Genomic DNA, 25075 nt, shown 5'->3' with positions numbered 1-25075 from the left:
GGTGATCCTTCCACTTCAGCCTTCCAAGTAGCTGGAACTACAGGCATGTGCTACCATGCCCGGCTAGTTTTTTTATTTATTGTAGAGATGAGGTCTCACCAAGTTGCCCAGGCGGGTCTCGAACCCGCGGGCTCAGGCAATCCACTCACCTCAGCCTCCCAAAGCGGTGGGATTACAGGCTGAGCCACCGGGCCCGGCAAGGTGAGAACATTAGAATGGGATCTGTTTGTGTATTGACAGAACCATGAGTAGGAGTCGCAATAATTTATTTTCAAAAATCTCAAGGAGTTTGTGAACATATGGATATATAACTTGAGTTTCGTAAGGATTCGTTGCTCCTATATTTGGAATTCTGAGTCTATCTCTCAGGAATATGTAACATCTATTCAGCCGTCGTCAGAGACGGGAGGGGCAAACTTGTGTTCCCAACTGAAACTTTTTGAGACTTCCAGACAATATCCGAGGGTCATGGTGATAGAAATGAAGGGTTTTAAAACCAGAAGTCACCAGGAACAATAATAGCACCTACCTCAGGAGCTCCTTGGGAGATTGAAATTAGCTAAGGCAGGAAGGAGGACACAGAGCAGTACCTGGCGTACAGTCAGTGCTCACTAGTGTTGGTTCTAGACGGTACTGTGGGAACTGAGGGTGTCCCAGTGGATGGGCGAGCTGGTCGCTCACCTGCCCAGAGGCAATGATACTGTGTGGGCTGGTCTTTGGACACCCTAACCACTTGGTCTCTCCTGGAGGAACACTTAGATTCGTGACAGTGAGACCCACTCTGCACACCCCCAAATACCCTGTGCATGTGAATATGTCAGTATCCACTTCTCAGACATTCATCATTATGATGAATGTTTTCATTTGTCACCATTCCGAGTATATTGAAGAGGAAATTTTGAGTTGTGGTGAATTCAAAGGCGCAAGAAAGACATTCATCTATACCTCCCTTGCCTCCTCCAACTTCTTTTTAAATCAATAAAAGACAGTTCTTGCTATTCTCTGCTAAGACTGCTAAATAACCACCTTTACTTTGATCTTTTCAGGTACGAAACCAACACTGGAGCCTCATTATGGAAAGCGTGGTCCCATCTGACAAAGGAAATTATACCTGTGTGGTAGAAAATGAATATGGGTCCATCAATCACACATACCACCTGGATGTCGTGGGTGAGTTTTCTTCTTGTGTGGCAGCTACACGCCAGCCTATTCTCACTTGACTCACTTGAAAGTGTAGACCTGAGTCTTGTTTCTCCAAAAAATTTCAGGAGAAGTGGTTCATTTTTATTCTTCACACAAACTATCATCTGTAAAGGATTCTTTTATCATTCAACAATACTCTATTTTTCAGTTAGCCAGGCTTTATTGGTTTTGCATGATCCTCGTGGTTCCTAAGTGTCATCTTGTGTGAGGTGAATGTGGTGTGAAGTGTCTGACATTCTGGAAGCTGATATTACTCTGAAAAATGTCAGCATGTGCCTGGAAAAGCTTAGAGATGTACTGTGGGAGCACTTTGGGCAACGAAGAACAAGTGTATGCTATAATGCTGGCTGAGGCATAGAGAGGTGTGGGACTGAGCCCATAGCTGGCGGAAAGGTGGTGACTATCAGAAGAAAGTCATTAGACAGCACCAGTTCAATGTCTGTGCCTGGGAGCTATTTCTTCTGTGAAGAGGGAATCATATATATGAATTTATAAATACATTTTTTTTGGTCAGAGTTCACAGATATAAGTAGGTCATTTTAGTTAAACGTCTTAAGACCATGTAGTCTGTTGTATTGGATACTCAAATTTCTCCCCAAGTTTTGCCTGTGTTGATGAGGCTGATGAAGAATGGGTGTTCCTCTGTCTTGTTGGAGGATTGCTGACTTGGGGAGCTACACCAAGGTATGTCTCATTATTGCAGGGATGGTGGGTTAAAATTCCTTCCATGTAGGAGCCATCTTTTCTCTGCCCTGTCACATGCCATGACTCTCAGCCTGCTGCCTGGAGCCCTTGCATTTGGGTTTGCTCTTCCTACATTCAAGTTGCTGACTTCTGCTAAAGATTCAGCTGAAAGCTCCGCCGGATCCATTTTACCCATGTGACTGTTGGTAACTCTTAAAGCGCGTGCTACACCTCTATACAAGTATCTCCTACATCATTGCCATTGCATGTGCCCAGGTATTCTCTCACATGTAGGTATTTCTTTTCCTGCAATAAAATATAAACTCTTTGGAGTGACCGACTCCACAAATATTTGAATTGCCCAAGGAGCCCTTAAAAAACTTTCCAAAAGTTTAATCAACGAAATTGCAAAGATTTGGTTAATTGAAATTTTAGGTTAACTGAAAATTAAACAGAAAATCATTTTAATTTTCATTTTAATCAAGCTAAATGAAATTAAATCTACAAGACACTCTGCCTTAGAAAGCATGATATAGTCTTTACTTTCATTTGCATATAAGCAGTCAGTGAAAAAATTGTCTATTTGAACATTTTAGTTAATGAGAAATTTAATAGGTCTTTGTGTAATGCGAATGCCATGGATATTCTTAAAAGAGTGAGTTCTGGAGCTCTCTTTTTGTATACATAGTGGTATGTTTCTTGGTGAGAATTACTATGTTCAGACATTTTACAAAACAAACACAAGAGAAATAAACTTAAATATGAGAACAAAATGATTAACATTTATTTTGGCATTGATACACTATGAATCCATTGATCAAATAGCACATGACTTGGGATTTACCTGGGGCCTCATGTATTCTGAATTTGACACGAAAGTGTTTCTATTTAGAGAATGAAAGTTAGATTTGGGGCTAATAATTCTAAATACCTAATTTTTAAATTAAATCATTTATTATGGGAAAAAAATCATTGTGCTATAGCAGTCTTTTGGGATCAGGTCTGCAAATCGTTCATTAAGATTGGTTGGGGCTGTTCCAGGAATCACCGAGTCATATTGCGGCCTCTCCAGCCTGGGCTCTTGCTTACAGCAGGTTTTAGGTTGAGTTGTTATGTAAAACATTCACAAGCCCCTCACCCCACCTCCCCTTTGAGCTTTCTGGCAGCTCATCCCTGTGAAGCCCTGAAATCTCTCTTAGAGTTTAGAGTTGGGATTTGAATTGGGCTGCTGAATAATGGAATTGTGCTGTCTAATGTTAATCCCCTGGCAATCAGTCTTGTTGAAAAGAGTGTATGATTCAGTGGTGTAATGTAGAGGGAGCGTGGAGTGTATGGAGTAATGCAGAGAGAGGCCTGATTATGTCACAAATTTGGGAGATTGCCCAGCTAAACTCGGGCCAATAATGACACAATGCTGGTTGGGAATATCCATTAAAGCTCAACTCCAATAATTTTCCAAGCCTTGAACCTTCTTTATAAATAGAAGCCAAAAGTCAGTGGAGTATAAGACATTTTTAGTAAAGATGGAGGTGTGAAATACTCTCATCTCTGCTCAAAACCCTAGTAATTGCTTTGAGAAGCACTAATAAAATAAGAATTGAGTCAGCTAAACAGTCTCATGTAGACTTACAGGGTTGGCAGTCATCCTGAACATCTCAGCAAGTAGGAATAAAAAGGATTCAGACTGAAGCAACGAATTTCTGGTGGCCCACAGGCCCAAATGGAATATACTGCTGTGTGATAACGGCTTTTCAGCTACCTCTCTGTTTCACTGAAAATAGAAACTCTTTCCCAGTGAAAGTGAAGTCCTGTTCTTATTCACATTCTTCGAGGTTTTATTTTTGTTGCTATGATACATAGATTTGTGGTTCACATATTATGAAGCATCAAAATGGGTGAGATCTTTTTATTGAAATTCTTCCTTGGAAAGGCATTCCCATAAGCACTTTAATGTAAAAGCCGTGTAATTTAAGTGACATTCTTGTGTTCTGGAATTAAACAGCAAGCCATTGTTGTGTATGAGGGAAATGCTTTCATTTATGGGAGCCCTTTTAGGAGCCTTGCTTGATCCTCATTAAAATTGACACCATTACTTTTCAGCTATTTACTGCAAGGGAAAATTAGTGTGACGCTCCACATTTGGGTAATTGTAGCAGTAATGAAACAGGCTCCCCTAAAATAGCTGACTCCGGGAGGTGGTAAGTCTTCACCATAGTTCATCAGAAAGTGGTGCTGAAGCTCTGGATTGCTGACTAGGATCCTGCCACCAAAAAGTTCCTTACAACCTGGGATGAGATATAGAGCTCTGTACTTTCCTTGTGCCAGAAAATGAGGGAACTGGGACTCATGATTGTTAGAACTAAAAGCAGCCTGGTGCTGTGGAAGGACTAGCAGGTTTGTCAGTGACCATACCTGGAACACTAAGTGCATTGGGACAAGTGATTTGGCTTATCCAGGGCTCTGTTTTATCATCAGCAAAATCAAAATGAGGATACTTACCTCATTTCTGTAATGGGCGAATTGGTTTCCTAGGTCTGCTCTAACAAATTTCCACAAATGAGTCGGCTTAAAACAACAGAAATGTATTCTCTCACAGTTCTGCAGCCTAAAAGTTCAAAGTCAGGGTGTTGGCAGGTTCTAGGCCTGTTTTCCGGCTTCTGTTGGCTGTCAGCAATCCTTGGTGTTCTTTGGCTTATAGGCACATCACTCCAATCTCTGCCTTTGTCTTTGCATGGCCATTTTGTATGTCTCAAATCTTCCTCTGTCTTTGTCTTGTGAGGACACTTGTCATTGTATTTAGGGCCCATCCTACTTTTGATATTTTAAACATAATTACTTTTGCAAAGACCCTTTTCCCAAATAAGGTCCCATTCATAGTTTCTGGGGGTTAGGACATGGACATATCTTCTTGATGGCCACAGTTCAATCCACTGCAGTGATTTTGAGGCATCAGTTGTATTAGCAGATAAAAACCGTCAATTTGCACATTAGGTGGCCATCAGTAAATCCCAGTTTCCTCCCTACCAATCCAGGATTCCTTTGAGCATTAGAAAGCATCTTTAATAGCTTCTGTTAGTCTCAATCAGAAGTCTTATTAAACAAACAGAATGCCATCTTGGGACCAATAGAACTGACCAGTGGCTGACATTCCCATTTCCTACTGAGATTTCCACCTTTGATTAGTGCTGCCATCAAAGCTGCTCTGAGACTGATTTGGTTGCTGGACTTGCAGGAGAGGATTAGAGAGTTTGAGTACTAGAAGTTCATTGAGTTGGCCTTTTTATCCCACCCCTGCCCCCACCCCACTTACATTTGAGGAAGTTCAGGTTCAGCAAGGATAGTGATTTGCTAATGACTTGGAGAAGGCACTCTGGAGCTGGAGCCTTGGTCCAGGCTGCTCTGACTCGTACCTAGATGAATATTCCTTGCACTCCATGCTGATGTCTTCATTTTGTATTTATTTACTGTTGTGTGGACCAGTAGCGACGGCCACAACCAGACTTTAAGAACTTGCTGCTGCTACCCCACCTTGCTTTCAGCTCTTTGCTGCAAAAGCCAAAAACATGGAGAAAAAGATGGACGTCTTCAGAAGACTGGTTACTCTCACTCATGTAGCCCTTTGGCCTTGAACTATGAACTTTTGTTCCTTTTCAGCAATCCAGTTCTACATTCCCAGAGACTGATGAGCAACTTGAGCTTTTCACTGGGCATTTGATATTTTGGGGGGCAAAGTGCAGTACAGTGGAGGAAGAAATGGTGTCTCTGGATTTGCAAGGTCAACTGTGTCTTCTTCCTTATAAATTTAACTCCCCAGAAATTCATTCTCCCCTTCACTTGCCCTCCCAAGTGAAAGCTATAAACAGCAGACAGTATCTCAGTGGATAGTTGGGGGTTCGTTAGGGGCACATATCACCTCTAGCTGGCTGGAGACCACTCAGGCATCACTGACCCTGACTTGCTGGTGGCAGACCAGGATGGCACTATCAACTAGCCCTTGACATGAATCTATTGTAACTCCTCCAGACGTGACAGGACACAGCCTGAAAGCATGAAGGACTCCGTTCTGGTGCTAACGCCCCCTCAGGTGTGAGTTCAGGAGGAGTGAAGCGTCTTTTATTCCAAGCACTGACTGATAAGCCCGACTGTGGAGTTGACACCTGGCCCTGAGCTTTTGGCAGCCCATCCCCAGTGGGAGAAGGAGGACTTGCGTAAATTGTTTACTGCTTGGGGCAGCCTCTGTCCTGGGAAGACAAAGGCTCCAATGTAATCACTGAGCAGGGGCGAAGGGCTGGAGGCATGTCACAGTCCCTCAAACCACATCTGGAGTGTGAAGTTTGCACTCTCATCGGTTTGGAGCAAAGTTGTGGTTAAGTAAATGAAGAAGCTGTAGCCTAGGTAATTAATTAACTGGTTAGTTTATTACTGAAGCTGTCAAAATTTGATTATTCCTGCTCACTTGCTTCTGATGGAAAACCACATCTGAGAGCTGGTGTCTGTCATACCGTGGCTTCTGGACAGAGCTTTTGTTTCTTTGTGTGATGAGGTATGGCTGTGGTGGTAATGTTTAAACTGCATGACTCTGAGCTTCTTGATACATTGAAAGTTTGACTATTACCTTCTAGTTGTCACACTTACACCTGCCGCGACATAAAGCCTCAGCTTTGTAGAGCCCCATGGAGTTCTGAACTTGAAACCTCTTGACTTAGAGGCTTCCTGGCCAGGTCTCATTTGATTTTTCCATATTCATGATATTGCTGCCAGTGAATTATTTTCCATTTATTGCTCTAAGTTTAAGACTTGGTGTCTTGTCCTGATACAGGCTCTGCATGCCAGCTCTAGAGTTGTAAAGCTAGACCAGGCACGGTGGCTAAGCACTTTGGGAGACCGAGATGAGAGGATTCCTTGAGCCCAAGTGTTCATGATCAGTCTGGGCAACATAGCAAGACCTTGTTTCTATTTAAAAAAAAAATAGAGTTGTGAAGTCACACTAGAAGAAAGCAGAAAGCCCCTCTGTTGGCAATGGATTGAGGTGGCATGCCAGGTAAGAGGTCTCAGCGGCCACCTTACTAAGTGAGCTCGTTTAGTTTATAGGGGATTGTGGAGCTGGAGCAGAAATTGAGTAGGATGCAAACTGCTGTTACGGCTTTTGTGGTCCCAGCAGCCCTGTCCTCCTCTTCCAAATCACTGCTGTCATAGCCATTCCCAAAGGTCTCCACTTTGTGCCAGGTGGCCTCTCTGGAGGTTCAGGTGGGAGTTACACAGGGTGGGGTTTCAAATTCTATTTCCATTTTTGCTAGCTCTCTGGCCTTGGAAAAGTCACCAAGCCTCTGAGCCTCAGTTCCTGTGCCTGTTAAATGAGAGCGATGACCTGTTTTCCTTGTAGCACTATCAGGAGGAGGAGGTGGCAAGAGGGGCAGTGCTTTTGAATCATAGTACCATGTTAGTCACTGTTGTTAGATGGTCGCATACCTTCTCTTGCATTTCTCGACTGAGGTATGTACACTCAGCCTAGCCCAGATTAAAGGAGGGGTCAGTCCTATTTTTTCCTCCGGGATAGAGATTTTAGAGTTTCCTTTGGTAGCTTCCTTTTTAGTGAGCTTTTGATTACTACGGAGTAGCTTTTCATTCCTGTTACACAGCAGGGATTCCAGGGGGCAAAGGCTGGTCACTGGGCAGCTAGATCACTCCAAATGTACTGACTGGCAAATATGAACTTTCCTTATGGAACCGATCTCAGCAGGAAGTTATTCCTCCAGACTTTGAGAGCAGGTGGCATTCTGTGGGTGCCAGCTCCCTGGGGGTGGGAGCAGACATACCCAGCGTGGATGGAACATTGTAGAACAATGTGGCATCCGCGATTTTGCCATGTCCTCTTCAAGCTGCCCATTACCCTTTGCCCCACAGTTGAGGAAGGAAACCTTATTGATTGCTTTCGATTCTGGCAAGGGCACTGGATGAGGTGACTGGAGACAGGACTAATATTTGGCCTGTTGTCTACTCTTGGCATTGAGGATATGGTGTGGGCGAAGAGGATGTAGAAGTGTTATAATCAAGTTAATGTCTTACAGATTTATGTAAGAGGGGGAGTCTCTTCACTATAGCTGGAGATTCAGGCACAGATGGGGCAGAGAGAAAGCTGCTTCTATCGGAGCTTGGGCAAGTAAGCTTGGCAAGAAAATGTCAGTTTATTGATGGCAGAGTGTGCAGAGGTGTGCCGGAACCGAGCAAGGTTTCTATCAGTATGTACCACGTTGAAATAATCGGAAAACAGTTTAATGAGTTACTTATATTTGGAGTTTTGTGGCTCATAACGTTTTGCAGATGCTGAAGCAAGAAATCTGCAGTTTCTCTCTAAACTCACACGTATAGCTTAATCAACACTTGCCTTTATAAACAGAAAGATCTTGCTTAGGAGGTTTTGTGCCAACTCTCATTAAGATGTAAGGACATACCATGTAGTCTTCCCCCCTTAAGCGATGCTTCTATGAGGTTGCTTTCCTGTTTCCCTCTCCCTTAGGACACCCCATTGTTGCTTTCACAATCTCCATGTTCAGTTTGTTTTCATAGTTGAGGAGAAGGTAGGATGGTGTAGTAAGGATGTGCTCCCCCCTTAGAGAGCAGATATGATTGGAAGGGTGACTTTGAGAGCTGCTGTGCATCTTTTACCATCGCGGGTCAAATGCATGACAAGAGACGGCTGAGGGTGTTGGTGTTCCCATGGGGGGCTGGGGGGTGGTTCTGTTTACTCTTCCAAAAAGAGAGAGATGAGGGATAAGAACCTCATCGCCTTGGTTTGTGGGGAGAGACTAGAGCAGGGCACTCTAGCTGGGCTTTTTTCTGTGATTCATCCTCTATCCATGGAGCATGTGATAACGCTGGTGCTGCTTGTCCTTGGCCTAGAGTATGACAATCACTTGAGTGAGACACAGGCTTTGCCCTCTTGGAGTTCTCATTTCACAGGGTAAAAGACCCCCAACTGTCACAGTGAGAAGATGATAAATAGAGATGGAAATTTCAGGATCGTGGTGAAAATCTAACTTTTTCTTTCTTTGTTTCTCTCAGGGCCTCCCCATTCTCCCCCAGAGAATCCCCATGAGGATTCTGTCAAATAAGGTCTGGAGGAATTCTGTCCATCCTGAATGAGTGAAAGAAATCAACAGGTTGGATTGTATCCCCAAAATATACCCCATTATATCAGGGAGATAGTGATCTTTTGAGAGACAGGCATCAGATATTATTCTAGAAAGATCTTTTGGAAGTGGTGCTTAATTTGAAAAAATAAGTTCTCATTTTATTGGTTCAGTCTACATTCTGACCGAGACAGAAAGGGGAAGGACTTAGTCCTTTAAATTTTCCATTTTGGCTTTGAGAAACAAAACCATTCTATATATGAGACCATCACTCTGAGTTTTTGTTAGGGAGGGGTCTGGGCTGGGGGCTGATGAGACATCCCATTGGGCCCAGACAGTGAGAAGAGGAGCAGAGTTTGGATTTAAACCTTTTGTGATCTGATCTGCGTGACTATTTTGAAGGTTCTTTGTAGATGACGCTGCACTAAGGAGTATCTAGAACCACAATTATTTTCAGTTTCTGAGGTTTGTCTCCAAGAAAACAAATGGGATTTATTGTTCAACTTCCCATGTTGTTCCTATCAAAGGGAGGCATATCTTGTTTGCTCAGATGGGCTGAAAGCTTTTACTTCTGCTTGAACCACCCCAGGAGCCAAAACAAGGCAGCTGAGAGATTAGCATGATAGATCTTTCTAGACTTCCTCTAGAAGAAAGGTTTTTTTAGATGGTGAAAGTTAATGAAACCTGTCAGTGTTTTTACCATGAACATCCTTCCATGTCTGTATATATTGATTGACTTCATTCCTATTAGTGGCCAGTGTGCTATTGTGTCATGGGTATAGTATAATTTAATTAATCATTTAGGTTGTGCACGTCTTTTGTTTTTCAGTTACAAAAATGCTACAATGACAAGCTTTGTATATACCTATTTGTTGGAAATCTGTGAATATTTTTCTAGGACAGATTTCTAAAGGTGGGCTAAATGGATCCTTTTTGATGGATGTTAGCAAAACATATTAAAGCTCAGGAGCTTTATTTTGAGTGGTGCTGTCTTTGACTGAGGGCTCTATGGTGGTTTGGTTTTTAGCTTCTTTGCAAGTGATTTAAGAGAAGATCCTCTAATTGGGTGTTCACCCATGATAAAAGAGGGTGTATTTAATTTGTGGACATTAAAGATGATGTTTCCAGTAATTCTTCCCATGAAGGATACTCAGCTTACATAGACACCAGCAGATGATATTGCATTCCTGAAAGATGTCGCACCCCCCCCTGTGGCCAGCAGGGGTGGGGGCTACTGAAGCTGTGATGTGGCCCCCAGCATGTTTGCCTTCAGCTGTGTTTACCCCGGTTCCTCAGGAGGGATCCTGACGTCTGAGTTTTACATCAGCGTCAAAACTGGAGCACAATATAGGAAGAGACCTGGTGCCAAGTCTTTGTGTTAGGAGATAGAAAAGCTCTCATTTAGTAAACTGGACAAGGTCAGTGCACCTAGCTGATTGAGAAGACAGATTTTCCATGACCATGGAAATAGAACTGGCTCACTCTATGATATTGTCACCTTTGCTATGTTTCCTTCTTTTAAAAAATTGTGGCAAAATATACATAACAGAAAATGTACTGTTTTAATCATTTTTGAGTGTATAATTCAGTGACATTAAGTATATTTAAATTGTTGTGCAACCATAACTGCTGTCTCCAGACATGTTTCATCATCCCAAGGCCGTGTCTCCTTTTAACAAAATAAAAGGCATTTTAAAGTCTAAATTTGGCATAATAACTCTGTGGTCACCATAGAGCCTTCAGTTCTGGTTAAACATTTTGAAGGCACAGAGCTCAGGTTATCTTAAAACTTGGGGTGTAGATAACACACAGCCTTGCTCCTGTAATTCGCCCAAGAAGACCCAAATTGCTACCCAACTGGTAGAAGCCACACAATCCCAAGCCAAAGAATATAGTCTGTGACATTAATTAGGGAAGGTACTTTGCCTCCACCTGCTTCGGTCTTCCCAGGCCCCCGGCCTAGCCAGCACTTTACTGTGCTTCTCCACATCATCGAGCAAGCACAAAGGAATTAGTGGTGTTTTGCTTCTAGCATTTCACATGGTACAGCCTCCATAAGTCACTTTGTGACTTTAGTGCTGGAGGGAAGACACTTCATCTTTCCCCAGATGAGCTTGTTCCACAGACTTTGCTGTCTCTGCAGAGAGATGTGTGTGTTTTAGAGGAAGCTAGTTCCTTAGCCCAATTCTGCAAGACTTTCCAGAGTCAGATATCCAGGCAGAAGATGGGGACACCTGGGTGGCCAGATAGCAAAAGGGAAATAAGAACAAAATTAGAAAAGGAAAATGTGACCAAGCCTGTGAGGGAGAAAGAGCAACAAACCAGTCACCTTCTACAGAAATGCAATTAACAATAAAGCCTCCCAGGCCACTCATCTGTTCTGGAAGGTGACAAGATGGCGATGGGCACCTGGACTCTTTTTGAAGGTGGAACACTCCTTTCCATCCTAGCCTTCCCCTTTTCCTGCTGATCATTCTTTGTTCTGACCTTCCTTTGCGCTGTTCTCCAGAGGCTGGAGAAAGCTTAGGGAAAACAAAACAAAACTCAGAATGCAACTAGATTTAGCCTGTCTGGCTTGAGTGCATGAGGTGGAGTCTTGACAAGGCAATGAACTCATTCTACTAATTGTAATTAGCGTGAGGCCTTTAGCAGGTTATTGGGCTCCTCAGACTTCAGAGGGCTTTGATCAGCCTCCCCCTCCTAATAACCATGCCTCATGCTAACTGGTTTAGTGCGTTTTTATGCAACAAAAGCAGCCACCGCCTACTCTTTAGAAAAAAGCTAGACTAGGCTTTAGAAAGAGAGTTCTCACTTGTTTTCACTTGTCCTCTAAATCGCAGAATGTTCTTTCCCTATTCAATTCTGTGGAGTTGCTAAGAGACTGCCATTTTGGAGAAGGGTAATTAAATTTTGATTTTAATTTAAAGACAGAGCGGGCAAGGTTATCCATGCTTTGTAAATGAATGGGTGACTGAGAGCAGGAGACTGGCTGTTTCCAGATCAATACTGGGAGCTCTGTGAGATTTGAGTCTCTGTGTTGAGCTGCCAGGGAGAGTGGCTTTGAAATGGTTCTTTGTGGCAAGCACTGGTTAACTTTTGGGGAGGAATGCTCAGGAGAGCAGTGTGCTCCGGGAAACCAACCACTCTGTGCTTGATTAATTTATAGATGTAATTTAAGAGCCTGGTTCCCCTTCTGATCCACAGGATGCGTGTTTACTGAGCCTGTGGACATGAGGCCTCTCTGCTCGGTGGATGTTTTTTATGGCCTTTGCTATGTCAGAGCAAAATTGTAGACCTCTTATGAGCAAACATATTACTGTGTCCAGAGGAGGACTGGCATGTTATAAAATTTCAATGGTCAATTAACAAAGATTTATTCTTTGTCACTCAGGTATTTTCTCTTTTTCTTTCAATAATGACCTCTTGGAATGAAGCAGGCTGTGTTTTTCTTCTGCAGTCTTCAGTGGGGGCATGGGTCTCAGCTACAGAGCTGGGCTAGAAGAGAGCCCATCTCGATATTTAAACTCTAAGCGGCCAGGCTCTCCGCTTTAGTAGAGTGGACACTTGGACTAAAAAGGCGGGGGGGGGGGGGGGCGAGACCAAGAGTGAGAGAAAGAAAACTGGGAGAGAATGTATTTTTTAAAGCACTTCAGCCTGTGTTTACTACGCGTTTATTTGGTGGAACCTCATTCCAGCAGTGCAGCCAACTGTCCCATCGGCAGCGGCCGCACCCTTTGGACTGCTTTCCATTCCGTCTTAATTTGGAATTCATACAGTCCCCTTCCATTCGCTGTTTTCAAGGTTCTCATCCTATTCCAGGTTCGTGCCCTGTACATTTGCAACCAGCTGAAATTGGAACATATATGTCTTATATATACACGTATATTTACTATATTATCTATAAATTTCAGTAACGAAACAGAGGTGAGCTGCTCCTCAGCCTCTTATTTTCCATGTATTTATTTCACTCCCCCATAAAAAAGAAAAATCTGTTTTATATAATGTCTGAGAGTTAAACATGCTGTAAGAGAACCTTGCCTAAAATTGTAAATTCTTCTTGGTGGAGAAGATGTGATTTTTGCCATCACACAGGAGAAGAGAAGAACCAGCACGGGCTTTAGTCTCGCACCCAAAGATGATTCATCAACTCACTCTTTTATATCAGTCTGCTGCAAAAAGTTGCAAACCTGAGGGGTTTGTTTGATTTGCCCAGGGCCCGGTGTAGTTCCTGGTGAGGAGAACCCATGAGCTGTTGGGGGTCATTGTTCCCACTGCCTCTGCCCTTGTCCAAGTACCCACTGGGCCAGGCCATGGAGGGCACCCTCTGCTCTGTCCAGCTTGCATGCCCATCAGTTGTCTGCACCCTGCTGTCAGCCCAGGTTTTCAAAAGTTAGGTCAGGAGCCTAGGCACTGTCTGTCATCTACTTCCTGATTGCTGCCAGGAAGGTTCTGATGGACTCCAAGGGCAGATGGATCGCCCGAGGGTACGAGGAGAGAGAGGAGCTGTGCTGGGCAGATGCTGGCATCCTGGGGTCTTTTCCAAGACGTTCCAGCCTCCTTCTCTGACTTGTTTAAGGACAGAGAATAAGGTTGCAAAGGAAATCAAAGCCTGATGTGGAGAAACGAAACATGAGACCTACTGACTTTTTAAAAAACATTTTAAATGGCATTCTCTAAGGTTTCATTTTATACTGAAGGCAGCTGTAATAAGTTTTGGAAGACAGTGTAAGGTTTCTATTACAGAGCGATCCTGCTTGCAGTTTTCTACCAGAAGTGAGAAAGGGCCGAGGGGGAGTGGGGGTGGTTAAGAGGTTGTTTTGTATAAGGTGAGAAAATTTAAAAAGATAAATTCAAGACTGTAAGCGTGTAACATTTGGTATGCTGTAATTTGCAAATGCAATAACATTCAACCATTGCAGAGGGTTTTTTTTTTTTTTTCTTTTTGGTGTGTATGAAAATAGTCGGGATAGCAGTGGAATAACTTAATAACTGGAGCTCAACATCACTTTGACCACAAGTAAAACAAGAGTACAGCTCTGCAGTGGGCCCTGCCAGTGTTGCCCCAGTGACTAAATTCCCTGTCGAAGACTGGCACAGGCCAGAGATGTCGGGCTGTATGAAAGCACTCATTGTTCACAGGGCATCGTTATTTGGTATTACATGCACAATGTTTGCTTGTGAAACGATTTATTAGAAACAAGCACGTTTAAGAAAGAAGACTTGGTTTGAAATTCAGTTGATCTGGCTTATGACATTTAAGATTTTATAGTACCTTTGTTTCTAAGAATAGATATTTAGGCCCACTGTAAATATTTGTGTTAAAACATAACATGCGCACACACACGTGTAAGCACAAAACTGGAAAATTGAGCCTGGGAATGAATGAGTACCTAAAGTTCACTTTTGTTTGGGAAGAAGCAAACCTTTTTAATATTTGCTAGGTACAAAGGAGCATAGTTTGTGAACTTGGCTCTCAGTATCCAGCCCAGAGGACCGCTTCCCCTCATGCTGTGAAGTCTCTTGGTAGGAGGCCTGGTGAGGGCAGAGAGGAAGACTGTATTTGGACTTAACTCTGTCCTTTCCACATGGATGAGGCCAGTTGGGATTCAGCTGAACCTCGGTCACTGCCCTGCAACAGGTCCTTGTGGCTTCCAGCCAGCTGCCAGCCTGACCAGGAAGCTTGCCGTTGCCCTTCCTCGGGACAGTGTATCAGCAGGAGTTTCATGTGATGCTTGAAGGGGCCAGCTGTGAGATTTTTCTGCCCACAAAAACTAGAAGTCTCGACTTCTGGTTCTTTGCTCAGCCTGCATGGGTGACATCGGGGCAAATGAATGACTTCTTTGGGGACTCTGAAATTCTTATCTTTATGATGTGAAAATGTTGGTATCTGTGAAGTGATGGGAGATTCTGGAATGAAATGTGCTATGGGTAACCACTAGCACTTTTCTTTTTAAAAGGCCAGCAACAGGCTTATGCAGTAAAATCAATTTGCACATGGTCTGGCTCCTGTCCAGCAGATTCCATCAATGATGTTTTAATCTGAAAGGCCCAAAGACAGGAAGGCATAGATATCTATCGTTCTAATTTGCTGTTTCCAGCCTAGTGTATGGGGATTCTCGGTGCAGTGTGGATATATTATTGGTTTGGTGAGCTGGCTGGGGTCTCCTCACTGTGCTTTAAGATGTAGGTTAAAGGCTGTGGTACCCATAACTGGGGGAGGTAGAGAGGGAAGAGGCTGGTGTACGCAGGCCTGTGGGACTGGAGCATATTTGTGAATGACCCATGGCTGGGTTTTGTGTGACTCTTGATAGAGCTACCACATAGGAAGGTTCCAGTAAGTTTGTAATTATAGTGCTTTTCTGGACAAGATCACCCAGCAGTCTGGTGTTATGTTACTCAGTTCTTACTGTTGTAAGAACACTAAACATGAGGACTACCATCTCAACAAATGTTTAAGTGTACCACACGTTGTCGTTGACTGTAGGCATGATGTTGCACAGTGGGTCTCTAGAACTTATCCTTCCTGCTGGACTGAAATTTATGCCCCTTAATTACCAGCTCCCCATTTCCTTATCTGCCCCAGACCCTGGCAACCACTGTTCTACTCTTTGATTCTACGAATTTGACTGGATACCTCATATGAGTGGAATCATACAGTATTTCTCTTTCTGTGATGGTCCTCTTTCACTTAGCATTATGTCCTCCATATTGTCACACATTGCAAGATTTGTTTCTTTTTTAAAGCTGAATGTTTTTTCGTTATATCTGTAGACCACATTTTCAGTGTTACGCATTCATCTATTGATGGACATTTGGGTTGGTTCCATATCTGGGCTGTTGTGAATAGTGACGCAGTGAACATCATAGGAGTGCAGATCCTGATTTCAGTTCTTTGAATGAATACCTAGAAGTTCTATTTTTAATTTTTTGAGGAGCCCCATACTATTTTCCATTTTGTATTCCCACCACAGTGCGCAAGGTTTCCAGTTTCTCTACATCCTTGCCAGCACTTGTCTCTCTCTCTCTCTCTCTCTCTCTCTCTCTCTCTCTCTCTCTCTCGCTCTCGCTCTCGCTCTCTCTCGCTCTCTCTCGCTCTCTCTTGCTCTCTCTTGCTCTCTCTTTTTTTTTTTTTAAGTAAGGCATCCTGACAAGCAGAAGATGTTGCCTGTTGTGGTTTTGATTTGCATTTCCCTGCTGATTAGAGACTTTGAGTATCTTTTCATATACCTATTGGCCATTTGGCTTCTTCTTTGGAGTAATGTCTGTTTAAGTCTTTAGCCCATTTCTTCATTGGGTGTTCCTTAATTCCTGAAGTGTTTTGTGGGTAGTTAATAACACCCCTTGACTTGGTTGTCTCTACAAGATTTCCTCAGAGACCACCTCTAAATTGGAGAGAAGTATCTTCAGGCATAAGATAAGAGGGAGCGTTCTTTGTTGAGAGCTTTTTCCTTAAGAAAGAGAGACAAGAGAGGTGATGAGTAGAAAGTAATTTTGGGTGTATCCTCTGTGGGACCCCCTTTAAGACAGTCCAAAACAGAGCCAGGATTTGAGAACTGGTACCTCCTTATATTTGTTTCAGTGCCAAACCTGAATAAGCCTGAATAAGCTCAGGAGTGTGTACTTGTGCATCTAGTACCTGGCACAGAGTAACAATCTGATATTTATCAAAGAAATGCATGGATGAGTAAAGAATGAATGAATGGAGTAAATTCCATGATAAAGAGATAGATCTTATTGTTAGTGGTCTGCTTATAACTTTGTCTGATTTTTAAAACAAGGGATGGGAGTCTTCTCAGAGTGTGTTGGAAGTGTTTTGGGTGGTACTATGCCTAAGGGGCCATTTTTGGTATTCATGGTGACCTTAAAGTTAGTCCTGCCACTTGCTCATAATGTTAAGCATATGTTCGAGATGAGTCTTGGAGATTATTTCAAATGGAATAAGTCTTCACTTACTCTGCCATTTGTCCTTTACTCTGCCATTTGTCCTTTAGATTGCCAAAGTAAAATATTTTCTCTTATTCATTTGGTGGCCACAGACAACGCATAGCTTGGGGTGTAAGAAGTTATTTTCTCAATTTTCTAAATAAGTATTCTTTTACAAGGGTCGCGCTCCAGGGGTCTCCTTTGAAGCCATTTCTGTTATTCATGGGGCCAGGGTGTTATTCCAAAGAAGTCAGCCAACCAACCTGAGGTCTTTCTGGCTTGAGTTCGCTGACAGCCTTCTGGGCAACACAACTTATTTACTGGTCTCTCATCCCATCCCTGCTCCTCCTTTCTTCCCTCTGTCCACCAGAGCGATCACCACACCGGCCCATCCTCCAAGCTGGACTGCCAGCAAATGCCTCCACAGTGGTCGGAGGCGATGTGGAGTTTGTCTGCAAAGTTTACAGCGATGCCCAGCCACACATCCAGTGGATCAAGCATGTGGAAAAGAACGGCAGTAAATATGGGCCTGATGGGCTGCCCTACCTCAAGGTTCTCAAGGTAAGGATTTTCTGAATCCAAACGTGCCCACAACTGGGGGTCTCCTCCATGGGTTTGGCCACAGGTCTTTTGGTTTCCTATTAGATTTGAGGGACAATGATTCTCTTTTTTGACTGGCCAGTAGAAAGTGTGTTCAGGAATTAGCAGATCATGAGACTTGCTAGTAAAATTCCAGGAGAAAATTGTGACGTAGGGGAAGAACTACTAAACTTGGAGACAGAATAGTCGAGCTGTTTATCAGCTCTGGGATTGTAGGCATTGAGGCTTAGCTGCACATCTGTAAAAGTGGGGATCATGGTGCCATCTACCCTCCAGGGTGGTCGTCAGAATAAGTGGGAGGAGGTAGATGAAAAGGGCTTTGTAGGCTCAAGGTCTTGCAATGTTTATTGTTACTTGGATGTTGTTTTTATTAATAGGACATTACAATCCAATTCTAGTAGCCACCTTTTAGAAACAATTTAGATTTTCTGTTTCAAAAAACCGCTTAACCTTTGACATTCATTTACATGTGATTTAGATAATCAGTTTTAGGAAATGTTTCTGCACCAGGAAAATGTTGAACAGGAAAAATATCTTTCCTTTTGTTGTTTCTTGTTTGGTTTTCTGCAAGCCCCCATTTTCATAGCATTGGCCTCTTTATTTTTTAGATTGAGCTTGCTCCTCAGGAGGGTGACAGCAAGGGCAGCTAAGTCTGTTCAGCTAGTTAATAGCTCCAGCCTGCTACATCCTCTGTGTTTAGTTGCTCATAGAGAATGTCCTTAAGAAGAATATTCTTCCAATAGAACCATGAGTGGCTCAACTAAGAACTCTCAGCCAATGAGGTGTTTTCACCAGCTAACAATACCAAGGATCAAAAAAGTTGAGGTCTGGGCATGGTGGCTCATGTGTGTGATCTCAGTGCTTTGGGAAGGTGAGGATCGCTTGAGGCCAGGAATTTGAGACCAGCCTGCCTGGGCAACATAGTGATACCCTGGGTCTACAGAAAATCAAAAAATTAGCCAAGCGTGTTGGCATGAGCCTGAAATACTAGCCACCTTGGAGGCTGGGCAGGAGGATCACTTGAGTCCAGGACTTCAAGGCTGCAGTGAGCTGTGCTTATGCCACTGCACTCCAACCTGGATAACGGAGTGAGACCCTGTTTCTTAAAAAAAGAAAGGGAAAAAAAAGAAAAAAGCTGGGAAAAGATAACCAACCTGGGGAACTGCCAACTCATTCCACTAGCTATTGACCACACCCTTTCACCCTTTCCCACCAAGTCTTTCCATTGTCCACCACTTGACTTAGTCTTTCAAAACCCACAGCCCTTTAATGCTTCTGTTTAGATATAATGGAGATTGTTTTCTTGTGGTGTGTTGGTGGTGGGACCATAAACAGTGCTAAGTCCTTCCTGGTTGGCCGTTATATTGTTCTCCTGTGTCTGTTCTAGCACTCGGGGATAAATAGTTCCAATGCAGAAGTGCTGGCTCTGTTCAATGTGACTGAGGCGGATGCTGGGGAGTATATATGTAAGGTCTCCAATTATATAGGGCAGGCCAACCAGTCTGCCTGGCTCACTGTCCTGCCAAAACAGCAAGGTAACAACGTTTTTGTTTTTATCTTTTTTTAAAAAAGAAAGCTGGATATAGAAGCTGAAAAGACTTGGTGCTTTGGGAGACTGCAGGCAGCTTATAGGATAACTCTTGTGGCCTTGGTATATTTATAATAATCTTTCTTTGGTGATGCAGCTGGTATGGTGCCAGTAGCCATGGAAAAATGCCCACGATGTTCAAAGTGCTTGCTCTAATTTCTTTTCAAGATTACTCTCCACCTCCACCCAGTTTTTAAGTCGTTCTTTCTTGTTTATCTTGTTTGGGCTGCACATTTCCCATCATTACAGCACATTAACACCATTTTAAACACATACCTGCACGCCTGTTGAATTGTACATTTGAATATCAGCAAAATTCATGTCTCCTCCTACCCTAAGCTTTTAGAGAAATATTAATTTGTCCAACAAAGCATCTTTTCTTTGGTTGTATATCTGATCCTTTTGAGATACTGTCCTTGACCTTGCTGTCCCAAATTTGAGGAGAGTTCTTATTGAATGAACACACTGCTAGGTGCTATGGAAGGCAGAAAGTTGCTTTCTTAGTTTGTCATGTCTCACATTTAAGCGTGTGTATTAAAAAAGAAAAAAGAGCCCAATTTTTTTGTTACCAACATCATCCTGTCTTCCGATTTTTTTTTTCCTCAATGGTGTGTAAGGCAAGATAGTTTTGCAGAAGTAAAAATAATCAGAGCCTGGTAACCAAGACAACCATCCACCTGGTTGATTTCCACAGAGCCAAGAGGATATGTGAGGTGTTGACCTGGGCTTATCTGCAGCATGTTGTTTAACCACACAGCAGTTTAGATAGAATCATCCTTTTTTCAAGGTGGGAGTCTGCTGCTAACAGGGCCAGAATTCAGCTTGGCCTTCTGGGTGCTGTGCTTTTGGAGAACCACCCCTAAATTCAAATCAAAGCATAGACCAAGAGAATGGACCTCTGTGGGCTGATTTTTCCATGTGTTTGGTTGTGTGCATGTCTAGGTGGTGAAGCCGGTGTGGTGACGGGCCTGTGGAGGTGAGCTGGTCAGTGTTGCTCCGTGTCTCTCGGTTGTGAGCTTTGTGGATGGGCTGCAGCTGGAATCTCCTGGTGGCCAGCACTCCCTGGAGCCGCCAGCGTGATGCCTCGTGGTTCCACGGCCCCCCCTCCACAATCATTCCTGTGTCGTCTAGCTTTTTCTCTTGCTTCCCTTGTTTTCTAGGCCGCCGGTGTTAACACCACGGACAAAGAGATTGAGGTTCTCTATATTCGGAATGTAACTTTTGAGGATGCTGGGGAATATACGTGCTTGGCGGGTAATTCTATTGGGATATCCTTTCACTCTGCATGGTTGACAGTTCTGCCAGGTATATACTGCTCTTTCTCTCTGGGGTTTTTTCCTTTTTCTTGGTTGATTGCTATGAAATTAACACAGCTTCTGTTATCAGAAATGGCCCCTTTTATCCTTGCATAAAGATTTTTAAAAGTGTTAAAAATTATCCCCTGGGGATTAAGAAACCTGCCTTGGAAATTCACTTAGAATGAGATCCCACACTCACATTTATGATCAAGTAAAATTTCACCCTTAAAACCTGAAGGGATCTTATCTTTTGAGCGAGTCATTGAGTCAAATGTATATAAATTAGCCCATCCCCCTCTCTCTTAAGGAAGAAGTGGAAATTACTTTGTAAAATTCAAAGTAATTTTTTTCTCACTTCAAATTCCATTTTGCTAAAATCCCATATGCGTTTTTATTGCCTCATTCATTTCACATTTTTAATGAGATGTAAATAGAGGGATGTATGTTGAGGTATTTTGGGAGTAGCACTTTTGATTGTAGGGTGCACAGAAGCAGTGTGTTACCTACATTGGGGATCGGTGGCTTGGTGCATGTGGCGATAGAATGGACTCTGTTTGCTTTTATTGCGAAGCATGCTCCTTCCATCTTGGGCTTGATGTTATTTCTGCCTTACAGAGAAATAAACGTCAGTGTAACCCTGTTGCCTGAACATTGCTGCTCTCTGAATCTTTAATTAACATCTCTGTTCTAGTGAAACTTTCTTCATAAACACTGTCCTCTCTGATGCATCTCCCTCTTTGTCATTTCCTTTGTGAAACTGCATAGACTGTGGTTTGCTAGCTTATGATGTTCCACTCCAGTTATTAATTCCTTATTTTTAGAGTGCAGTGCCTACCTGCATGCTTATTTTATATCTAGTAAAAATAAATTGATCATTTGATTTTGTGCTGTTGCTGCTAAGAGTTTTGACTGTCTTGCAAGTATTTTTCTGATTAAAATGTTTAAGCTTTAAATAATACCATTGCATCCATTTTTTCTTTTGTTATGAATCTGCTCTGTGAATATTTGCTTTGAAACAGTGAGATGTCTCATGTTGAGCTTGCTTTTACTTGCAGTACTGCATTCTGTGATGCCTAATTGGCACTTCTTAACCAATTTGCCTGATAGTACTAGCACATTAACTAAGAATGCAACTTGAGAAAAATGTTATTTGGAAATACACTGCTTGTAGATGGATCATTGAGGTCTAAGGAGAGGAAAGTCATTGGAAGAAGAATGTGCTAAATTAAGTAATTGTATGTATACTCACATGCAATACCATTAATATTTATGCTTTAAGAGGAAAGTTCCAAGTGGTATATCAGTATCACTAAATATACAACAATTTAAATGGTTATTAAGGAGTCCTATAAACTAGTCCTATAAATTTTATGTATTATGGACCTAATGATTCTATATTACAATGATTCTATATTATAGAATGAGTCTATACTATATTGGTTATAATATAGCAAATGCATTGGTTTGTTTAGTGAATAACATGCTGGACTGTATTAAGGAACTCACTGAAGCATTTATGGACCAGCCTACTAGATAAATATTTATTTCATATGGAACTGTGTTCATCGGGGATAAACTATGTCTTTGAGTCCTTCAGAAGAACCTACCCAAATATGACTGAATCATGTGTCACTGTCTCCTTAGAAATACAAGTGGGCATCATTGATATTTAAGAATTTTTAATTTGGTTTGCATTCAGATACTATCATGCAAGACAGCCCTCTCGTTGTGGGTGCAGTTGGTTGTCCTCCTCTGTACAAATGTCTAATGAATGTGGCCTTGTAGCCTGCCCTTTCGAACTTGGTGTCAGCCGCTCACTAGACTGCAGAAGTCCACTGAGGCTGGAGACAGTGACCACCTTGGCCCTGGTGGTAAAATGAGGAATGTTTGGTCATCCATTTTCCCTTGGAGGAGACACAGGGAAGAGGCCCTTGGCAGGCCGGTGGCCCATGTTCTGCAGTATTGAGTTTTTTGGGAAGCCCATCTTGCCTTGAGAATGGTCGTTACCTTTTGATTCCTTTAGTTATGCTATGTTGCATCAATCTGGTATGCTAACTCTGTGGCCCGCTTGTCTTTCCTCTCCACTGTGATCTGCAATCTAGCTCCTGTGAGAGAGAAGGAGATTACAGCTTCCCCAGACTACCTGGAAATAGCCATTTACTGCATAGGGGTCTTCTTAATTGCCTGTATGGTGGTGACAGTCATCTTGTGCAGAATGAAGACCACGACCAAGAAGCCCGACTTCAGCAGCCAGCCGGCTGTGCACAAGTTGACCAAGCGCATCCCCCTGCGGAGACAGGTAACAGAAAGTAGATAAAGAGTTTAAAGAAATTTACTCCTCTCCCATGACCCAGCCAGCTCTTAGATCTCTTGCTCTACTTTGATGCCATGTACTTCTGTGAGCTTCAGTGTGCATGTGGGTCTGTCATGCTACTTGCTGGTTTCCCAGTTAGTGTTTGGTACTTGGAGAGCCAAGTCATGGTGTATCTCTGGGATCAGTGGTGTCTAGTTCTAAGGGCAAGAAAGGACAATAGTGTGAGAGTAAAACAGCTAATCAGCAGGACTGGGTAATTCTGCAGGCAGTTCCCTCTGTGTGTGTTTGACAAGTATAGTGATCTCTTCGGAGCATTAGGCCACTTTTGTTTCCTGTGATCTAATTCTTTTTTTTAAGATAAGCATGAATATTCGCATGAGGCTTATGTCACTAGTAGGAAAGAGACTCCAGTTCTCTTTGACTTATTTTTTATAACTTATACCCTGGGGGTGCATCTGAGCTGCTGCTTGCTTTAAACTGGCGCATGATGTCTTTCCACACTGAATTTCGGCTTAACCTCTCTGACTCTTAAAATAGGATTGTTTGTGTATATTATGTTATTGTTGTTAGTTCTTAGGTGTGGCTATGGTTAGTAGAATGATTTTTGTATGGAACTAGCAGCAGATTGTTTTTAACCTCAGACTTGGTCTTTGGTGGTTACTTTTTGCTTGTGTGTGCCTCTTGATTGGTTTAATTTTGCTTTGGGGGAGTTGAGACAAGACAGAGCCTCCACTTCTATCATATACCAAAGCCCTGCAAAGGTGGGTGGGACAGGAAATGCTTTGACCCTTTTCTGCTTGTTCACAAAGAGAGTAAGGAGAAGGCAGAAGCAAATGCAAAGTGTTTACAGAAATATGGAACTTGGTTGCGATAAAGGTATTTTTTTTTGAAAAGGCAGATGAAACAATGAACTCCTTGGCTCTATGTCAGTGTGTATTTTAGGAGAATTTACAAGGCAGATTCCTTAGTCTTGGTCTCAGAGGCTCTTGTTCAGTAGAATTTTGGATGGGGTCAGGAATCTGCATTCTAAGCAAGTCTCCAGGTGATTCTTCAGTGCACCTTGAGAAGCTCTAGGTTAATCCCAGCCATGCCTCTCTTAGGACTTCAGGTAGCAATGGCACTTTCTGGATAAGGAATTATAGAAGATTAGGAACCAGTTGGTCAGCAGCAGTTTTGGCATGAATCTGGCTGTTCTCAACCCAGCTCCACACTCCACACTGAATGAATCCTTGTTAACTTCTTTGAAGCTATGTCTCAAGCAAGTCTTTCTTCATGGACACTGAGGATAGAATTCAGCGTGTGTATCAAGTACAGATGAATAACCAAATTGTGCTAAGAGCAAGGAAAACCAGGGGCCTCTGGGCCACTTCTGCTGCCAAGAATTACTGTTGTTATTTTGTGTGACACCATTATCATTCTTGGGGTCAGGGAAGCAGAGATGGGGCCAGGTGCCCGACCAGTTTCTGGGAGAGCCCAATGCTAAGATAATTCTTCATGGCCTTGCAGTGCTGTGGCCTTCGGGTTGAGCAGCCATCCCTCCCTCTCCCTTCTTTCCAGTTAGCCCCAGGCCATTCTTATCATCTTCCCTTGAGAATCTGGCTTAGGGAGTTGAAAAAGAGGGAGTGGTATTCTCATCTTTTTCTTCCTAATAGGGAAAAATGCTACCTTCTGGAGGAAACCTGTAATTTGACATCGCTAGGCCATTGCCCCTTAACTATTTCATCTTCTTTTTTCCCCCCTGCAACTGTTAGCAGTGCTCGTCTTTGAACTTCACACACAAGAGGCAGATGCCCTTAAACTCCCCTTGACTCAGTCACAGTCGTGTTTTCCTTTCTTTCTAGCCAACTAGCTTTTGTTCACTGTCCATCTCCACCAAAGTTGGATTTGTCTCATCCTCCCTCTGTCATGAAAGGGAACATTAGGGTTCCTTTTTCTTTTTCTTTCCTTCTTCCTTTTAGTTATCATAATTTACTAAGAGCATGGTCAAATCAAGTTATATGTAAGACACAGCCTGTCACATTCGCCTGTGGCACCAAGGCTATTTGGTAATGCATGATACCTATAATCCCAGCTACTCAGGAGGCTGAGGTGGGAGGATTCCCCTGAGCCCAGAAGTTCCAGACTATAGACTAGCCTGGGCAACATAACCAGACACTGTCTCAAAAAAAAAAGAAATGTAATCACCTTGTGTTCAGTGCAGTCAAGGAATATAAGAGAAGCAGAGGAAAGGGGGCAAATACCTGTGCCCCTGGAAAAATTAGTCTCTGAGAGATTAATTCATTTGGGGGAATATTGGCACACTTCAGCTCTTCAAAAGTGCTCAAATGGGGCATGT

The 25075-nt window shown here is 42.9% G+C and overlaps 1 protein-coding gene across 2 annotated transcripts in view; it reads left to right on the top strand.

The window, feature by feature from the left end:
• Positions 1–1050: 1050 nt before the first annotated feature.
• FGFR2 (fibroblast growth factor receptor 2) overlaps positions 1051–25075 on the top strand; it is a 54879-nt gene continuing 30854 nt past the window's right edge. The window contains exons 1-4 of one of the 2 annotated variants that reach the window (XM_021708170.1): positions 1051–1170; positions 17311–17501; positions 20289–20433; positions 22529–22731. In XM_021708170.1, the coding sequence (XP_021563845.1) occupies positions 1074–1170; positions 17311–17501; positions 20289–20433; positions 22529–22731 (636 nt within the window). In that variant the 5' untranslated portion in view covers positions 1051–1073. The remainder of the gene's footprint in view (positions 1171–17310; positions 17502–20288; positions 20434–22528; positions 22732–25075) is intronic. The other variant, XM_021708171.1, reaches the window with a different exon arrangement.

This window comes from Carlito syrichta, unplaced genomic scaffold (genome assembly GCF_000164805.1).
Source record: "Carlito syrichta isolate Samal-C Ts95f unplaced genomic scaffold, Tarsius_syrichta-2.0.1 Scaffold131739, whole genome shotgun sequence".
NCBI lineage: Eukaryota > Metazoa > Chordata > Mammalia > Primates > Tarsiidae > Carlito > Carlito syrichta.
The sequence above is the reverse complement of the archived record's forward strand: the minus strand, read 5'-3'. Positions and strand labels throughout refer to the sequence as shown.